The sequence below is a fragment of the Teleopsis dalmanni genome, chromosome 2 (assembly GCF_002237135.1).
Source record: "Teleopsis dalmanni isolate 2A chromosome 2, ASM223713v2, whole genome shotgun sequence".
Classification (NCBI taxonomy): Eukaryota; Metazoa; Arthropoda; class Insecta; order Diptera; family Diopsidae; genus Teleopsis; species Teleopsis dalmanni.
In genome coordinates, this window is record NC_051847.1 from 186632426 (window position 1) to 186654476 (window position 22051).

Genomic DNA, 22051 nt, shown 5'->3' on the forward strand with positions numbered 1-22051 from the left:
GCTCAATAACAACTCTTTCTTTTTGTCTCAATCTTGGTGAGTTTAAAATCATATCGAACTTTTAATAAAGTTTAAGACATTCTTACAATAAATAAACAATTTCCGAAAGTAAATCCCTGATATGCCTAATATGCGACAGCCATGGAATTATTCTGTTATTGAAGGTGGCTTCAAGTACATATTCTTAAGTTTTTTTTTCTCTATACTCTTCTATTGATCATAAACTTTATTACTAATATATTTAAGTATATGATACCTGTGGTACGGTACGTAAGTCATAGCTCCACCTTCACCTTTTTGCACCTTTTTACTCCTTTTATTCGTTGCTTAAGACTTTAATAAAAATTTAGTTTCAAAATTGATTTCATTTTCTTTCTTCCTCTGATTTATATTCCTGGGCATGCAAACATAGTGAGTATCGATCATGTCTATAAGATAGCGAATCTTGATGCTTTTTCGATAGAACCACCACATCAGTATTACTTGGAACAGACTAACAGGAATTTATTTAATACTATTTAAGCAGATAGCTCGACTGTGATAAGACCTACATACTCTAAATATAAAACTTAATCCACAAGAAAAAGTTGTAGGTATCTAAGATAATATTGTTTCTTATGATACATTGACCTATAAGTTGAAATAAAGCCAAGGGCTGTGGTTACCATGTCAAAATTCATGCCTATTGTGTTTACCGGCGCAGATAGTAAAATATATGTTTCGTACTTATCATGGTGTTCATACTTATTTAGATTAAGGTTTAAGTTTACGACTGATTCATTCCGTAATTCACTCTTTGATATATCCGATATATAAAGTAGTCAAATCATGCATTGATTTATGAGTTTGGCTGATTTGACTGACTTCTATTCAATGTTATGAAGAATATAGAATTGAACTGACTTTTTTGTTTAATTAAAGTAGATTCTTCGATCCCCCTTCCACTTCACCTACCTACTTATCAAATGAAAACCTGTTAAATCATATCGTTATATGACACTGTTTTTTTTTTCAAAACCCCACTCCACGCATTGACTGGATTATTGTTTATCACTTCATCAGACTAAGCAATAATTGACTTCAGATCTGTATACCTCTCCGAGGTACCTGTAACCATTGTTTATAGTATTATCCAATCTCTCTCTTATTTTAAATAAATTAAAACAAATTATTTAAACATATTTTTTTCATTTTTATTTTGAGAATAGTTTTGTTTCTTTAAAATACAAAGTTTCAAAGGAGATTTTTTATAATATAAAAAAATTTTATAATTTAAGAATAAAGTATTTCTTTATGATATCGTGTATATATGTTTATATGTAGATTATTTTTTAAAGTAAATTGATGAAAATTGATTAAAATAAAATTAAAATTAATATTTAAGCGAATACGACGAATACACGTACATATAAAATACGTTGTTTACATAGTTAAAATTATATAAATTTAAAAGTGTTTTTAAATATTTATTGAAATTGTATTAAAAAAAAATTATTGTATAAAATTATTTAAGCGAAGAAGAGTTTAACAAAAATTAAACACATTTAATATTACATATATGTATGTGCTTTTATATGTATATTAATATACAACTAATTGTGTATAACTTAACATTTATAATAACTGCCTTTTCAACAAAAATTATTTAATATTTTGTGTATATAAAAATCTTTAATGTAAATTATTTTTAAACTAAGTATTAAAAAAAACTTAACAATTAATTAATAAAAATATTTATGTATATCGTATATTTATTAATAATTAAATTATTAATAAATTATAGTATGAATGCACTTAAAAAAATAAGTTTCACTTAAACATATAAGAAATTAAAAATTGTGTTAAAAAATAATTGAGCGTATTTAAAAAAATTTTAAACATTTGTTCTGTGTTCGTTAATTTTTAAATTAAATTTTTTTAAATTAAAACTATATGTTATTAAAATTTATATTTAATTAGCACTGAAATTTATAACGTAACAAATACAATAATTTCTCTTTTTGTTTTTTGTTTGTAATGCTAAGTTATAAGTAAATTTTAATTAAGATATTTTTACTGCATTTTTTACGGTTTCAATAATGTTTTTTTTTGTTTTTTTTTGTTGATCTATTAAAATTAGTTACCATTTCCGAATTCATTTTTTACATTTCATTTAAGCAAAATGTTTTAATTTAAAATTAATTTTTGTTTTTCAATTAGTGTTTAGCATAGTTTTAAATTTATTATATAATGCGAAAATGGTTTAATTTTTTTTTTTTTTTGCTACTAAAAAGTGATATTTTGCTTTAAGTCGAGTGTGATATTTTTATTAATTTTTTATTATTATTTTTAGCTGCTTTTAAACATTTAATATATATAATATATATATTTACACAAAAACATTGAAATAGTAGTTTGTAAAATATTTTTTATTTATATGTAATATTAACGTTTCTCGATTTTGTTTTTATTTTATACGCAAGACTTTTACACTAAGTAAGAAATTACATTTGTTTGAAATTGCATAAATGATTTAATTATTTATTAAATACTTATTTTTGTTTTTGTAATGTGACTTTGACAGGAATAAAGAGTTGGAAAGTTCAATTAGTTCAAAAATATAACAGAAAAATTTAAGAAAAATTTTATTTTCATTAAAATAAATTTTAATGTTTAGCAAAAAGTACTAAAGTCTTTCAGGCCCTTATTTAAATATTTCTTTTTACATAAATAATAATTAAGAAATTAATATATGCAACTTAATGAGAAGGAATTTCGGTTACCTTAGCATAGGAAGTATTAAGGTTTTCGGTATTAAATTTGGACCCAATCAAAGCATCTCAAATTTTTTATATTAAAAACTTCGTATCTGTAGTCGATAACTTTCTAATAATTAGTTTTAAATAAAATTTTTATAAATTATATATTTGTTATTATTTAAAAATTTAATATTTAATATGATTTATTTTTTAATGGAACGTATTTATTTCAGTTATAAAAAAACTAATAGCAAAAAAAAATTAAAAAGTTTTTCTTTGAATTCGCTGGCAAAATTTCACTAAAGTAGGAACTTCTTTTATTTATTTAAATAATTTTTTTTTTGTAAAATATATTTTAAAATGAAAATTTAATATTTACTATTGCAACTCAGTTATAAAATCATGCAAATTAAAGTGCAGATTAATACTAACTATTTTACTACTTAAAATTTTCTTATTTTTGTTAAAATTTTTTTTTACTCATAAAAGTAATAATTAAAACTTTTTTTATTTAAAGCCCAAAATTATGTGTAAATTACTTATAAAAATTATTTATAAAAATAAATGAACAAAAATTTTAGCTAAATTTAATTTCTATATAATTTATATATATATATATTTTTTTTAGTATAACAAAAATCAATGCAACAACATTTCCAACAATTTTTTCTTCATTTGCTTATTAAAATCTTTTCTTAAAGCTTATAAAAAACAATTTGTTTATTATATTTTTATTTGATTTGTTAAATAAAAACAAGCACAAACTATAATTGAACAATTTTCGACTTAGTTTTTCTGCATAAGTTTTATTTTATATAAGCTTTTTGCAATGCTTTAAATTTATCTTTTATTTGATTTGTGTCTCTCCAAACGAAACTTTTATTTTATTTAAATTTAGTTATTTTTATTTTCATTATTTTATTTTGCTTATTTTCTCTCTTCATATCTTTTATATATATAAAAGAAGCAGTTACCGCAAAACATACCTCTTCTTTCTACTGTTAATTTCTTACTTTCGTCATATGCAATATTCAATATTTAAATTAACTTGCGATTTTACACCTAAAATATTTCAACTACACTTTAACATTTACCAACTATATAATTTCATTTATTATATTTATATTATAATATTACTAACTTAGTTACTTTGCTACACACTAAATATTAAATACTTTCATAATTTATAATAATGTTTTTTTTCTTCTTTTCTTTTATACTTAAAATGATTTACGTTTAACGATTGTTCTTTAATAAGTTTCTTGATTTGTTTTAATGTAACAACCCTGTTTTATGTAATTCATATAATTAAATATGTTTATGCATTTTTATTCCTTTATAACGTATAAATAATCCTTTTAGACATGCTAATGTGTATTGCAAATAAATTGCAATTTTGATTTTAATTAGCTATATGTGGCTGTTTTCTTTTTTTTAATTAAAAGAATATATTTTAGTCAGCTAAATTTTACTAGTTATTTTCGCTAGTCTGACTTCAGTTCATTCTTTAATTTTATAAGTACAGTCATCACTAGTTGAATTTCTTTACTGATAGCTGTATTATAATGTGAGAATTAGTATTGTTGACGTTCTGATGTATTGGACATAACTGAAGTAACTAATTTAAAAGAAATACTAACTTAAAATATTATTTCAATAAAATTTTAAAAAAATATTTAAATAAAATATTTAAAAAAATATTATAATACAATATTTAAAAAAATATTTAAATGAAATATTTAAAAAAATATTTAAATAAAATATTTAAAAAAATATTTCAATAAAATATTTAAAAAAATATTACAATAAAATATTTAAACAGGTATTTCAAAAAGATTTTTAAAAAAAATATTTCAAAATATTTCAATACATTTAAAAAATGTTTTAAAAAAATATTTAAACATAGTATTTTAATAATTTTTCTAATATTTAAAATATATTTAAAAAATTTAAAAAATATTTCAATAAAATATTTAAAGAAGATATTTTAATATATTTATATTAAAAAAAAATGTTTTAATAAATATTTTAAAATATATTATTATAAAATATTTAAAAATATTTCCAAACGATTTTTAAAAAATGCTTTAATAAAATATTTAAAAAGGATATTTTAATAAGTTTTATAAAAAATTAGTTTAATAACATATTTTTGTATATATTTGTATATATATATGTATATATTTACATTTAAACAAATTATATTTTAATAAAATTATAAAATTATATTTTAGTAAAATATAATTTGTCTATATATAAATAATAAATTATAGTTTTTAATTTGTATTTAAATTATCACATTAGCCTGCTCAAATAAATTATTATTTAAAAAAATTATTTAAATAAATATAAAATAAAAAATTTGATTAAATTAAAAAAAAAGCTTTTATTAAATTAAAAATATTTTTTCATTAAATTAAATTAAAATTGTTAATTAAATTAAAAAAAAATTAAATAAAAAATAACATAAATATTTTATTGTACGTCACTTGACAATCAAACATTTTATTTAAAATATATTTACTTTATATATTCTTCAGCATTAATTTTATATATTTATACGTTAATAAGTCATAAATTAGTTAAAATTTTTTTATAATATATATGTTTACATTAATATATGTAATCACATATATTATAAACTAAATTACTGCATATATTTAAAATGAATATTTCTCTTCAATGCATTATGTTTCATGTACATGTATAACTAAAAGATCTTTAATTAATCTTATAGGTCTTAAGTCTTATTTATTTATATTTTTGTTTTTAATATTTAAACTAACACATACTGTTTAAAAATGCTTTGAAAATTTGCATATACAACTAAAATATTTGTGGATGTTACCCGATTTAAAATTTATAATTTATAAGTTTGTTTTGATTTATTTTGTTGCACAAAAAATGTATTTTTTTTTTTTGTAAAATAAGTGATTTTTACTTTTTTTTTTTTAATCAATAACTTTCACATTTAGTAGTGGTAAATTCTTTAATTTCAAAAAATTTTATTTTATTTACTTTATATTTTTTATTTTTATTTATAATGATTATTTCATATAATTTTATAAATTTCAATATAATACTTTCAATGTTTTTAACACACTCCCTTTTTATTTTAAATATACAGTGTTAATATTTTGTATATATATATATTTATATATTCTTTTGTAGTATATTTATTTATTTACTGATGTATAAGTTTTGTGTATTTTTTTTTTCAAGTTTGCAATATTTTTTATCGTTGGGATAAACATGATTTTATTTTTCAATTATGTTTAATTGGTAATCGCAAAATTTGTTGAGTAAACTGCAGTATTATTTCAATATTTGTGTTATTAAGTTTTTGTTTTGAAAAAAAAAAATACTATTCATATTTTTTTTTTATAAATATTTCATTTTAAAATTAATTAATATGTATAATTTTTTTAATTAATTTTTTTAATTTTTTGTTTATATATTTGATTTGTCATTAGTTCATTTTTGCTTTCTTTTGAAGAAATTCAATAGCAGTCCTGTGGGCATTTGTGAAAATTTATGTCAGTTTAGTTTAAGAATATATGTAAATTAAATTGACAAAAAAAAATTGAAATAATTACATAAAACTTAGAAGAAAAAAAGAATTTAAAATATTTAGAAAAATTTAACACTGCTTAAGTGCTTAATTAAATTAATTATAAAATAATATAAAAAAATTCAAGAAAGTATAAAACTGACTTTAGCTTTTGGAAATATATTTTCTGACAAAATATTTATTTAAAAAATTGTAATATATAACTCAAATATATATAATTCCTTGCAATTGTTTTATTTCCTTTAATTAAAAAATTTGTTTAACATAAGTCAAATTTTTAACAAAAAAAACTTTTTTAAAGTAAAGAAAACATATGTTTGGTAATTATATACTATTTGATATATTAAAATTCCCTTAGTATGTTTTTTATATTATATTTTAAGCTTTTAAAATGATTTTATATTATGTTTTACACATTTGTATATAGTATTTACTATAATATAGAATATTTTCTGTCAAATAATTTTTATTTTTTAATTTTTTTAGTTTACTTTAACACACTTCCTTTCTTTAATTGTTTGTCATTTATTTTGTTCGTTTTTTTTTTTAATTTATATATTACAATATTCTGCCAAAAAATTAATTCCAGCTTGAGAATTTTTATTTTTTTCAATGTTGCTTTCGTACACGTTTTTATTTTTTGCTAATATTTGCATCACTTTTCTAGTATTCTTTTTTATATTTATTTTACTTAAATTAATAATAAACAATTAATTTACGTTCAAAAAAAATTTTCATATATATATATATTTTGTTCTTTGCGCTTTTTGCCTAGTTTAAAAAGTTTAAATATAAATAATTTTGTATTAAATTTTTAAATTCAAATTTGTATTTCTTTTTTTTTATATTTACTGTAAAAATGTTCAAAAAATCAATATACATTTTTTTTTTGGTAATTTTTTTTAAAACGCTCAACATTTCCTTTTTGTCTTATATATTTAAAATATTTTTTGTTTTTCTTATAATTAAAATTTAAAATCGCAAAAATTGTTTAAGTTAAATTTTGTTTTTATCATTTTTATTTATAATTTTTATTTTTATTTTCATATTTTTTCTAATCTTAATATTAATTTTGTGTTTGTTTGATTAATCAAAAAATTCCTGTTTTCCTTTTCATTGTTTTTAATTAATAATATATTTATAACATTTACAAACACAAAACAACACATTTAAGTGCATATATATACATATACATTGATACACATATACATATATATTAATGATTAAGATTCCCTTTATAAATTAATAAACAAATCACGCAGTTTTATTTGAAAATTAATTTAATTTTAAATTATTTTTCAAATTATTTAATACAAATACAATTTCTACGAATTTTAAATTAAATTTGCATACACTTAGATAATTAATTAATTTTTTATCTTTCATTATTTTATCTTTATCTTATCAGCTGTTATGTAATATATGTATACTTTACTTAATAACTAATTTTATATGTGTATACATAACATTTATCAGCAAATACATATTGAATAATTTTATTTAAAATTAATTTTATTAACGAATTTATTTTTTTAATAATGCTTTTTAAAAACGAAACACAGTTATCTAAAATATGTATGTTCATGTGAGATTATTTTATCTACTCTGATTTATTGTTTTAAAAATAATTATAAATTACAAATAAGCTTATTTGATTGTTACACTGCTTATATATATATATAAATTATTCATACATACATATATATAATTTTATTTTTTAATTTTTCACAACAAACGCTTAAAACAGTTATATTGAAAAAGTTTAGTTAAACATTTTTTATATTCAATTTGAAAAATTTAAAAAAAATTGAAATTGGAATTGAAATTTATTAAACACCAAAAAAAATTTTTTTAAATTAAATTAAATTAATTTGAAATTTTTAAATTGGTTTTTTATGGATCTCTGATTTACTGAAATTACTATTTTTACTATTTTTTTCTGAGACTGTCAAATTAATTTAATTTTATTTGTTCTTCTAGTTTAAAATTCTTCTGTTTATTTTATAATCTATTTATTATATATATGTATTAGTTTTTCTATTGAATTTCTCTGCTAATTGTTGTTGTTGTTGTTGACTTTGAATATTTTTTTTGCTGATTTCTGATTTTGGGTGGAAATTGTTGTGCATCTCGATCAGTTCTGCTTATTAAAGTTGATATTTTTTTGTTCTTTTGTTGTTGTTTTTGTTGTTATTTTTGTTATAGTTGTTTTTTTTTGTTTTTAGTGGTTAAGAAACCGTTCAACTTAAATATTAGATTTCGAGAACGAAACACGTAAGTGATTCGACTCCGATAACTGATGATTGTGCATTTTGATGAGAGCCAAAACAGCTTCCTCAACCGATGCCAACTGCAGTAAAGCCATTTTGCGATCCTTACTGCTGAGTGTAGTAGAGTGCATAAAAAGGATTACAAACAAAAAAAAATGCATTAAAATTAATAATTTTCAAAAAAAAAAAAATGCATTAAAATTAATTATTTTAAAAAAAAAAAAATTATTTTAAATAAATTTTCTACTTACGGGAAAAATTTGAAAGCTTTAACTTCAAAGTTGTTAGAGGTAAAAGCGTCCTTGATGTCTTCCTCAGTGCAGGAGGAGCTAAAATTAAATAGAAAATAATTTATAATATATTTTATTATAAAAAAATGAAATAACATTAAGTCAATAGTTTATATATGTGTTTTTTAATCTCTCTCTTTCATAATTAAAAATAGTAAACATTAAATATGTATATATATATTATATATACAAAAATTTCTTCCTTATTCATAATAACATTTTTATGGTTTAATAAAAGAATTAAAATACGATATATTATAATATAGTATATACATATAATATTTTTATGGTTGAATGAAAAAGCTATAATGTATACATAAAAAAAAAATTAACTAAATTCAAATATAAAAAAGAAACTGTTACTAAATTTAAAGAGATAAATACCACGAAAACCCAAACCATAACCAATTCTGATCGTATCAGCATTTCATCATTTTTTATATACAGTCCAAAAAAAGACTTTTATTCCGACCACTGATTAGGGTTACAACACAATAGATTATTTTAAGTCTAAGAATACAAAGACTCAGCTGAAAACACAGTTCAAAGCGAAGGGAAGTCTACTTCAAAAGGCATACCCAAGAGAGGGTTTTAACTGTTTAGGAAGATAAATAAATTTACTATTACGGTGCTGCCTTATGGACTCATGGATAAATCGATGGATGCTTTGACCATACGACATAGATCAAGTAGATGACGAAGGATAGTTCTTTTGGGTTTTAGTAAACCTGCAATTAATGTAGCAAACCTTACCAGAGTACTAACGAATTCATGGACTCCTGGATTAATCGCAAAGCTTGGTATGTGGACTGTTTAGGGATATAAATGAATTTACCATTGCTGTGATGTCTGATGGACTCACGGATAAATCGCTTACCAGAGTGCTAACGAATTCATGGACTCCTGGATTAATCACAAAGCTCGGTATGTGAACTGTTTAGGGATATAAATGAATTTAGCATTGCTGTGATGTCTGATGGACTCACGGATAAATCGCTTGAAATGTAAAGACGCTTTGACCATATGACATAAATGAAATAAAAGAAAACCGATAGTTCTTTTCGGTTCACGAAGTCTGCAATTCGGGAAGCAAACCTTACTGGAATACTAATGGGATAATGTGCAATTGCTGTACTATGCAGAAGTTGCTACCAGAAATTAAGATCCGTTTTACTTTTAAGTTAAGTCTATTGTTTACAATACGATACTACCATTTGAAACGGATCTTCATATTAAGTAATTCAGGAGATACTTAAAAGGAGATAATGTTATGTATTCCCATAGAGTATCGCAAAAAGGTTGAGACAATGTTGCAGCTATCATAAATACATTTTTTTATTTGCATATTACTAGTAGAAAAAGGGGAAACGTTTCTAAATATGTTTTCAATAAAAAAAATAATTAAAAGTAGTTTCTCTATCCTTTGACAAATGTATTCCTACTAAATTTTCTAGCATACTTAATAATGTTTAAGCAAATAATTTTTAAAAAAATGAAAAATATAAAATTACTTAGTCCTGTTGCTAGAGTTTTTGTCACACTTTATCACACAGTAAGATACATAGAGAAAAACTTAATATTGCTGACTACAGGTGGCAAAAAATCTATTAAATTATTTTTGTGCTACAATAACGACAATATAGCACTTTCTGGTAGCGCTTTTCTTTCGCACTCCTGGTGAATTTTTATTACGAAAATATTCTAGTATGCAGTCAGAAGAAACATCCTTTCGTTGTAAGTTGCAGGTTAGAGCAGTCTGCTTACTCTGCTTCATTGTTAATATTATGAGGAAGGTAATTGCAATTACAATAAAAATTATAAACAAAATATCCTTGCTGTGCTGTGCAAAGACTTCTTGTAAGAATTATAATAAAAATGAAAGGAATAAACAATTTTCGATGCATCCTCCCCACTGTGTTGTTCTTACATCAATAATTTCTTTATATAACAGAGATAGCTTAAATGCAAACACTTCCTTTTAGAAAATACTGAAAGCCTTTTAACAGAGGTTATGTTGTGATTAAATCTTGTAGTAGTTGAGCGATATTATTTTGTATATAAAATATGGTTAATTGAAAAGGCCACGGTAAAGAATTTTTGTACTGGTGACCAATATGATCTGTTTTTATTTTTAATTTAATTTTAATATAATGAAAAAAATATTTATTCTTTAATAAAAATTTATCAAATTATCCTCTTAGGAGAGGATGAGTAAAAGAAAAAATTGCAGATAAAAATTTTAATTTTTAATAAAAATATTTCATAATATTCTCAAATGAGATGCATTTATCTGAGTAACATTTTTAAAAATGATTAAAGTAATCAAGAAAAAATGTTGGCATTCTTTTACCAAAATATTTAAGTCAGATATTTAACATGTCTTCATTACAAAGTGGAGTTGTTCATTTGAAGTGTGGGAGACCTCTATTCACATCATCTCTGATAATCCAGCATTAATATGGGTCAGGTAGAGATAACTGAGCCGGGAGTTCCTATCCGCATCTTATGTTAAGTTGCCATGAACAGTTAAGGTTTTGGCTTTCATTAGAAGAGCGGAGTGACTTTTCCTTAGTTATGAGTCCTCTGCTGGGATACAATACTCTGCATTTATTCTATTCTACTTGTAGTGTGGAGGTGCCCACTGGTTTATGAATTATTTGTATGTACAAAGAGTCCTATCACAAGAAATTTCAGTTTAGGTCATACACAGAATTTGTCAGCTATCATAAAAGAGTTGCTGACAGTAAAAGATATTTAGAAGCCTCAGATTTACTGCCGATTTGCGCAAATTAAAGACAAATTACAATTTTTGGATATGGACTTGTAATTTTGGAAGATTAGGGGAAGCTTTCAAAAATTGTAAGGTTGCGGACAGCAGCATTCCAGCTAAACTATTATATTTATCACAGTTGTCATACAAACAGGCGTCAATCGGGTCAGTTATTAGTCTGACAGTTTAAACTGGTGATAAGATATTTTCTTTTCGCTTTAAAGGTACCTTTCTTAGTGTTTGTTGCACTCACCGTCTTATGCACGATTGAGGTACAATATCTAGATACAGGTTATTTATTTCTTATTAAGAGGAGTTGTGGAATTGCGATCATCGGATCTATTGTGTCTTTATGGATTATTTAAGTTCTATATACAATTAAGCTACAGTCACTGACTACTGTATTCTATACAATTGAATTACACTAAGAGTCATTAATTAGTGTATCGAGAAAGAGTATAGTTTAACCGGGTTATGGGTAATAAGATGTTTAATCTGCGAGTCTCGAGAATATCGATGAGCAGTATTTTTTATTTACTATCATTTGAATACCTTATGATATATTAAATTCTACACCATCTTATATATTTTAACCTTTCCTTTTTTTTAAGAAACTGTATGGCTTTTATACTAGTGTAATGAGAGGGTTCTAGGTATTACGCCTCGGATGCCAACCTTATTAACAAATGGTTAAGCATAAAAACGAGTACATTTAATATATTACAGTAATATGTATGTGTTCTGTTATAATTAGAGTTTTGACACCGCTGATTTTCTACCTTGTGTACTTATGTATGTAAGAATATTAACCCTATATAGTTGAAGATGAAATTATAATTTTGACAAGTAAGAAAATAATATTGACATAAGTAAACGAAACTTAAATAAAAAATAAAAAAAAATTAATTATAATAAAATTAGAATAAAAAAAAATTAAGTAAAATTAAAAATATTTAAAGAAAGTTTTACTTTAGCATATTTTATATACTAAACAATAAATAAAATAACATGAAATGATTTCAACATAAACAGTTTTTATTAGCAAATATTTATATTTGCTTAGATTCCATCATGTAATAAAATTTGATTCGAAGTTAAAAATAACAAAAATTTATTAGTAAAAAGAATTTACTAAATTAATTATTTACACAATTGTTTTGAAATTACTAAATTAAATAGTAAAAAATAAAGCTCATGTGGTAAAAGAATTTGATTTTTAAGCACCAACCCACGGAGCAACTAAGTTAGTCTTCTTTAAAACATGTCCGAAGTAAAATATATCAGAACTTCAAATATAGTTGCGCTTATACCATTATTGGTACTGTGCTTATTATTGCCTCACATCAGAGCTATCGATGAAAAAATTGTTGGTGGAGTACCAGCAACAGTTACTAGAGTACCATACTTGGTAAATTTACGAGAACGTGGTAATCTCATATGTGGCGGCTCATTGGTTTCACCCCGACATGTGGTCACAGCTGCGCATTGTGTTTATAATAAGCGACCACGTAGCATTAATGTGGTTGGAGGTGCTACATATCGTTTCCAGCGTTCGAACGTACGTCAAGTGATCCGTGCCTATCTACCATCAAATTATAATAGTACCTCACTGCACAATGATGTGGCGGTTTTATTGCTAAATAGAGCGCTTACCGGATCTAACATTAGTACCATTGGTTTATGCAGTGCAAATGTAACTGCTGGTGATGTAGTACATGTATCTGGTTGGGGTAAGAGACGTGAATCATCCCGTCGTATGTCATGGCAAATACACACTATGTATGTTCAGGTCATACGAACTGATGTGTGTGTCAGAGATTATAAAAATCAAGGACCGGTAACCAATTCAATGTTTTGTGCTGGTAATAATAATCAGAAGGGTATTTGCAATGGCGATTCTGGTGGACCTTTAGTATATAATAATCAGTTGTGTGGTATTGTCTCATGGAGTTTGGGTTGTGCTCGTATTGGTTATCCAAATGTTTTTACAAATGTTTTTGCGGTGCGCAGTTTTATTTTAAGAAATATTAGACGAACTTAGATGAACATTGAAGGGAAAAAATGGGAGAAATGAAATAGAAAGTGTGAAGTAGAAATAAAAAAAAAATGGAGAAATAGATTGGATTATATTAAATGGTATGGAATAAATGAAATAGTTTGGAAAAAATGGAAGAGCTGGAATAGAAGAGATAGAATGGAAGAGATACAATGGAAAAGATGAAATGGAAGATATGGAATGGAAAGGAAAAGTTGATATTTTAATAATATTTTTATATATATTTTTAATTATAATAATATTATAGTAATTATATTATTAATAAATATGAATTTAAATTTTGAATTTAAAAATCATAACTTAAATTTTTTATTAGTTTAATATTTTACTTAGCTTCTTAATTAGTAAAAACGTTATAAAGATTATTTTTTCATGGTAATTTTTTCTTGCCGAGAGTTTTAATAAATTATTATATATTTCAATAAATTAAATAAAATTTTTGTGCTTTTTTCTCTTTGCTATACGAATCTGTCTAATATATTTTCATTTTTTTATGGAGGGTGGTAATGATAAAAATACTTTTGTATACTTCTCATACTTCTCAATAGAGAAATGTATATGTAATATTTTTTTTTGACTCTTTTGTATATTTACATATTTTTATTTACATATCCTTTTATATATCTTTATTATTTATAACTCTTAAGACAAGTATCTTGGTTATTTATACATCTACATAGGTATAATTAAAGCAGAGCAATGAGTCTATGGGTAGAGCTAATATAAACTTAAACTATTGACATCTGGTGGAATTTAATAAAAATTAAGTTGAAAAGCACTTTATTCCACGTGTAAACTATGTACAAAAAATAAAACTATACCCAAATTTGCAACAACAACAATGTTGTGTTGTAAACTGCAGGAGTTTCTTTCTATAAAATGCCTAATGCCTAAATGATTTAAGTGGATAGTGCAAAATAGTTAACTATCAGAGTTTAGAGGAATTTAATTCAATTAAAATCTTCTAAACTGAATATTAATTTGTTACATATTTGTAATTGTACTAAATATTAATAAAAAGTATATTAGCAAAAAAAGGAAATCTACTTAGTACCGAGAATATACTTAATGGCTGATTTAATTATTTTAGAAAATGAAGTCCAGAATTTTTAATGAAAATGTTGTTATGAAAAAGGTACGAAAAAATCATAGGGATTTAAAAATTATTATTAAAAAATATTGATTTAATTTTTTGGTACTTTAAAAATGGCATAATACTTTCGTGCTTCATAAATTTTATATACAAGTATCTACGAGTTGCGCTATGAATTGGTATATTGTTGGTTTATTAACAACTTTTGAAACTTAATTCATTTATAATTCACACCGTTCAGAAAAATAAATAAGTAGCAAACTTCACAAAGAATTATTGCTTTGAAACTACAGCTTCATTCTAATGTGATGACTTTTGTGACTATGAAGAAAAGACAAACAAGAGCACAAAAACAGTTTGGAAACTTTAAGTAGAGATAGTCAAGTTATTGGCAAACTATCTGACATTTAAGTGATTAAAAGTGACACTACTTTGGTGGTGACTTAAAACCATAAGTCAACTCCAAATAGCCATTGGCATTTTTTATTGCACAAAAAACTATTAAAACTTGTGTTTTTGTAGAATTATATATACATTGTTATACAAATATATTTAAATATTTTATATAAAATAAAAAGGAACTGCATAATTTTATATATTTCCCTGACTGCAGGTAGTCAGTACAGTTCAGTTAGAGTAAATATATTTTTTAGATATATATTATATTTGTACTTACGGAATGTTACTCAAATGCAATGTTGCCGATGGTGAATAAATATTTTGATAGTTTTTGCTGCCAGGCTTCTTAAATCTATGTAATGGATTCTGGGAATAGTCACGTGTAAGTCCAGCATCGGGTTGCCCTTCTTTAGGTAGCTGAACTGCCTGATGTTTGCTGGCCATAACACGTATCGCTTTGCCCCATAAACGTATCTTGTCCAAGTGATTCATTGCTGCAAGTAAATAAAATTCGAAAAAGGAAATTGCAATAAGTTGTTTATATATATAAATATAAATAGCAAATTGTATAAAAAAAATTATTCTACAAAATACAAAATGCATAAATAAAATAGAAATCGACATATAAATTTTATTAAAATAAACAAATTTATACACTGTAAAAATCTATATATATACGAGTATATATGAATCCATACAACTGGCAGGCGAGAGTAGAATTTATAACAAATCTAAAATTCTTCCTTTAGTTATAAATAAGCACTTATAGTTAGGAAATGTTGTAAAGGATCAACAACAAATAAGAACGACAGCACCTACAATGCTACGAGTAACACAGCAGCAACACTAACAGTAAACAGCAGTGGTAACAACAGTTGCAGCAATAAAAAGCCCAGAGTGTAGGAATGCAATTTATATTGGTAGTAATAAATATGACGGAAGTAGATATAAAAAGGATATACTAGCATATACCATAAGCAAGCAAGGCTTTAAATTATTTTTTTATAATTTATTTTTATGTAAAATGGAAGGAAACTTCACAGATGTCATTTTTACGAAGTAATTATTACTTTATAGAAGTGAGCATTTTACTAAATATAAATTCAATTAAATAAAAAAAAAACGATTTATTATTAGTTCTGTTGTCAAATTGTATCTAAATTATTATAAGTAATAGTATTAGCTTTATTTTAATTCATTTGTTATATTACACAGAAATTTATAATAAGTATATTATATAAAGTTTACAGCTATGGCATTTTAGTCATCTGCCGAAAGTTTAGATTAATCTATTAATTACTTCTATCATAAATATTAAATAAATATTATTACTTATAAACTTAATTACACAATATAAATTTTAAATTAAATTACTATCATTATCTTTTGCCTATATATTTTAATGTATTTTTAATAAAAGCTGTTAATAATCTCCAGTTGGGGTCATTCAGTATTAGTACGATTTCATCGACATCGAGTGAAGAGTTTTCCAAAGTACAGTAATCTGTATTATTTAAAAATCGGGTATGCGACTATTAATGTATTATATTCTCTTTCAATTTAACCTTGCATATCCTGCACAGAATACAGTAATATATTTCCTTCTATTGCATTTACTGCTAAATAAACAGGGTGCTGTGTTATGTAGTTTTAATTTAAGCCATTGCCTTCAATACTTATTTTCAGGACTATCTCACGCACGCTAGTCAACTGGAGTAACCGTAAGAAAGATCCGGTAACCTATTCATGCGAGACTAAGGCTCATAGCCATTGGGAGAAGATTCTTCTATTGGATCACTTTGAAATAATCGATGTAAGGGTTCAAGTGGTTGAAACAAGTGGTTGAATATATGTGAATTATTCTAGACTGCATGACTAAGAAATCTCCACGATATGAAGTCGACAACCGATTCACTGAAGTTCAAGAAACTGTGTATTAAAGAGGTGCAGATAAAACCAACCATCTAACTTATAGCAATGTATACAACGTATTCTCTTGAGTATATATATAGATTTTAGGTGCTTAAAATGTGAGTTAGTGTTACAGATTTGATGGACTTCAAATTTCACTCTTAGTTTTTTTAGTCTAAAAATTGTTTATGAAGAAAGAAACTTAAAAATACTTCTAAAAATTATCGTTCGGAAGCAAGTATTTGGGAAGATTTAAATTTGGCAGGATTCAAGCTCAAGATTGGCTTTTGAAGTCTAAAGATTAGACACGAATAATTAAATTTTATAAATGCTTTCAATGATCACTGATAACAGGTGTTTGGCGTCACCTGAAAATAATACATATAGTAGTAATTTGGATTCACTACTACTATATACTATACTTTTATTAATTAGAGTATGAAATTTTATTGTTGTGGTTATTAATTATTAATTACACTTTTTCAATCTTACATGGTTAAATATATTGTAGTAAAAACGAAAACTTTTATTTACTCATATAAATCATTAAATACTATTAAAGTATAGTAAACCATGTTTGTTTATATCTATATCGTATAACTATTGAATTTTTTTCCTTAATACTACCACTCATGTTATATTTTTTCCCTATTTCGTTTCTTGACTAATAGAAATATAACATAAATTGTATTTTTAATATAACATACCATACATGTACAATATTAGATATAATTTTATAAAAGAAAAACAATAGCTGTAAAACTCTATTTGATATGTAATCAGTTCAAGCAGCAATTTTCTCACACAGCAGGTAAAAGTATTATTAATGTAACTTGGTATATCTGTGCCTTAACTAAATGTATCTTGAACATATCTTGAATGTATCTACGATAAAATAGTACAACACCTGCGGCTTTTCAAATATATTTGTTATTATTATTGAATAGTTATGAGTTGGCAATAATAGTTAGGAGAAGCAGTAAGGAGCAGGAGTAAGAGTAGTGATAGTAGCAGCAAAAGCAATATCCGCAGAAGCATACATGCAATTTTATTAAAATAAATTTAATTTAAAATAAAAAAATAATTTAAAATAAAAACCTAGCAAGTAAAAGAAATTTGTAACTCATATGTAATATAAAAACTACAGCTGAAAGTACAGTAAGTTTGCTGGTTAAAATAATTGAAAACTTTATGTGGCACTTATGCGGTCCTTCTAGAATTATTAATATGTCCTTTAGCAGATAAAAGAAATACTAATTTAATAAAGTGAGTAAGTTATTTTATACTCATACGGGCATATATCTTAAACTTTATAATAAATTACATGTCAACTTAAATAATTGTTGAATATTTTCTTAAAAGCACATATACCATTACACACAAGAATATGTACATATATATAATTTTTAATCATATAAATGTTAAATTATTGCCAGTAAGTAAAGCAAATAACTGTACGGATTCGTTCTTGTCTGAGTTTTGTGTTTTTTTTGAAGTCATTTCGTACGCATTAATAAATTAAATCCAACAAAAAGCAAAGGGTTTGTTATACTTTTTTTTTTATTTTTCCATATACATTCTATTTATTTTCTTATATTTTCTTTTATTATATATGACAAAAATATTTTTCTAAGTTATCATATTTTTCATTTCTATCTTTTAATATTTTTATATTGTATCCTTTATATGTTTGCCACATGGGCTTTGTTTGCTTTTACTTAATATGACAAGTCATTTTTTCATTGAGAATTTAGTTGTTTATTTATCTTTGGGTAGTTGTAAGAAATTTACGATAAAATTATTAGGAGTATATTTCAGATACTTGTTTAGAATATGATAATGTAAAGTCATATTTTTGGAAAAAATATATATTATTACAAATTTATTTATTTATCTTTCAATTTTAATAAATTTAATAAATGGATATTTAATATTTAATAAGAATACTTTTGCTATTCAATAGAAAAGAAATTAAAATTGTTAATGAAAAAAATACAAAACTAAACTAATTAATACAACATAATAATAATAAAATATATCAGTGAGAAGAAAACTACTGATTATAATATAAATTAAAGTTAAATATTTTAAACAAAATTTTAAATTCAGAACAAAATTCTGAATAAATTACAAATTATTAAATTATGATACAACCAACAAAAACTAAAATAAGAATTTATTTTGTTAGCCTAAAAGTAGGCTCCATAAATTGAACTATGCCAACGCTTTAATTGATCCTTCGTACACTTTTCGTAGATTAATTGAGATACAGAGATTAGTTTAAGGGGAATAAGATTTTTTTAAGATTTAAAAAAAAAGTGGTAAAGATAATCACTTAGAAACGATATGATTTTTATTATAATAATAATAATGCACTTGAGTACAGTAAGTGATTTATTAAGACAACTTATTTGATTAAGGATTCGAAAATTGATTAAATTTCGAAGGATATATCGGTTTTTTAGATTAATTAATATTAATTAATCTTAAATTGAAGATTGTTCGCAATATTAACAATCTTCAAAAGAAAATATTAATCACTATCTTTTCAATCAATATGACATACACTTCTCTTGCCGCGACTGCTTCAATAATAGAAGATATGTTTTGTAAGACACTTTTAAGTAAATAATATGTTATTCTATTTTGTAAAAAAAGGAATTAAATTAAATAAATTTAATTTATTAACATTTTCAACATGTAGCTTAATAAAATTTAAAAAGCGGACTGCTGAGAACAATTAAATTATACTTAAAGCAATATATATTAAAAAAATTCATTACATTCCAAGAAGACGAAAAAAAATATTACAAAAAAATTAAGCAATAAAAAATTGTTTTTATTAATTAATAATAAAAAAATCTGGCAGACAACAAGTTAATGGAACCCATATAAACTGCTAATGTGACACAGGGGCGGCAAAATTATTCTGCTACATAAATAAGTACACTGAGACGACCAGCAGATACATTTGTAGATTTTATGTGTTCATAAAAAATTAACGAATTCATTTGTTACTTTCACTGAGACACAATTACTTTAGGCAAAGGAGCAAAAATTGTTAAGGACAGACAATTGCAGTTACACAAAAAGATACAAGATACAAGATATAAGATACAATGACAATTATAGTTACATTTGTGAAACATACGTATAAGTTACAACGCAGTTGTCGGATTGCAAGTGTACCAAGAGTAGTGTAGTATGTAACAAATAATATTTTTTGTAAATTATTTTCCACTTTTCTTTTGGTTTTTATTATTTTATTATTATGTTTTATATCTCAGCATTTTGTTACTTTCCACCATAGCACTGGTAGGTTGTCTTGACATATTCTTTATCTAAACTCTTTCTACATTGTTTTGTGACTATAATGTGAGTATAATGCACACATATAAAATCAATTGTCTAACACTTAGGCTACCAGATGCTTACAGAGCAATTCAGGATTTTTCTTAAGTTCACAATCCTACATATCCTTTTGCGTAAACAACTGTATTCGACGTTTATTTCATTACTGACTTTAATATTGAAAATGTTTAGGGATTAAATTTTCCTATTGTCCCTATAACGATTTAAGTTTGCCATTAAAATGTGCGTAAGTCTATGTATGTGCGACCGGGTGAGAGTAGTTTAATATGCATATGCACATATAGTGTCTAAATATACTGACTGATGTTGTTATCCTTTTGGGGAATTTGTAAAATTTTGTTGTTTTCCTAACAAATTACTATAAATATTTTGCACAAAATTATAATAACAACAGTAGTATAGCAAGCAATACTAACAAAAATATAAGACAACTAAGAGTTTGTTCAAGTGATGTCCTCAGCGTAGATACTTCAACAATAAGTGCCGCATACTTTTAGGTATTACATATTGTTAGTAGTGTGTATGTGTATGTGATACATTAACGTTTATACTGCACGCCTTTGAGCCTTTGAATTATGTTAAAATTAATTATTGGTATTTTATTATATAAATTTAGTGGGTGTGGCACATTCATATATTCCATTAGGCTAGAGTGTGAACCATAACAAATCTCTAAAGTATTTGCTATGCTTTTTGTCTGAGTTGAAGGAGGGTTGGAGGAAAGTTATATGTATGCATATATACTGAGTTTGTATTTCTGCATGTGTTCAATTAAGTCCACATGGCATTTTGTAAAATATTTACAATTTAATCTCCCTGAAGCACATTAATTCGGTATACAGTTATTTCAATTTAGTACAAATCATATACATATGTATGTATGAATATGTATATTCATGCATACTGAATATTATTATAAATATGTAAAAAGATAATTTTTATATGCAAAACTTTCATGTAGTCGCATGACCGCTGGGGTCTCAGCTGTTATAATTTTTGCAGTTCAGTTAATAATTCTTTAATATGTTTCCCATTTATGCGAAAATATGTTAAAATATTTTATAGAAGTCTATGGGTGTATATGTGTGAGTAATTATGAAACAAATTAAGTACAAAATGTTGCTAAGGAATTTGTGGCATTTAAAGCTGCCATATATTTTTGCAATAACTTTAGAGTTCATGAAGTTCTCTTCAATTAAACTTTTTTTTTTTTTGAATTAACTCCCGTTGCTTTATGAAGGAAACTATTTATCCATATATTTTTAATTACTTAGTATTGCATTAGTAGTATGGTTATTTTAATATAAAAATAAGAAAAATGAAATCGATTTATGAAACTGATGTATTCTTCATTTGCAACAAATTCATAGTACTATAGGATTTTTAATAATGTGGTTAGAATATGGTTATTTTCTTATAGATTTGTTTTGAAACAAAATATTTTTTTTGAAGAACAATTTTTATTTTTATTATTAATTTGATTTCTTCCACATACTAGCTAAATTTAGTTATTATAATCAGCTTCATGGAGTAATTATGGTATAGTATGATATGGAGTTTATTGCTTCTCTAAGGTGTTTT

General features: G+C 23.9%; 2 protein-coding genes across 13 annotated transcripts in view; one reads left to right on the forward strand and one right to left on the reverse strand.

The window, feature by feature from the left end:
• Positions 1–22051, forward strand: part of LOC119681783 (polypyrimidine tract-binding protein 1) — a 287769-nt gene that overhangs the window by 257098 nt on the left and 8620 nt on the right. The gene's annotated exons all lie outside the window — the stretch shown is intronic.
• Positions 8518–15685, reverse strand: LOC119681786 (polypyrimidine tract-binding protein 3-like). Of its 2 annotated transcripts, none has more exons than XM_038095075.1 (3): positions 15465–15685; positions 8831–8908; positions 8518–8687 (listed from the first exon to the last, which is right to left on the reverse strand). In XM_038095075.1, exons 1-3 carry the CDS (start codon positions 15677–15679, stop codon positions 8555–8557), a joined length of 426 nt encoding a protein of 141 aa, XP_037951003.1. In that variant the 5' UTR covers positions 15680–15685; the 3' UTR covers positions 8518–8554. The 2 variants fall into 2 exon arrangements, with proteins under 2 accessions (XP_037951003.1, XP_037951002.1); XM_038095074.1 differs by having other exon boundaries at positions 8518–8690.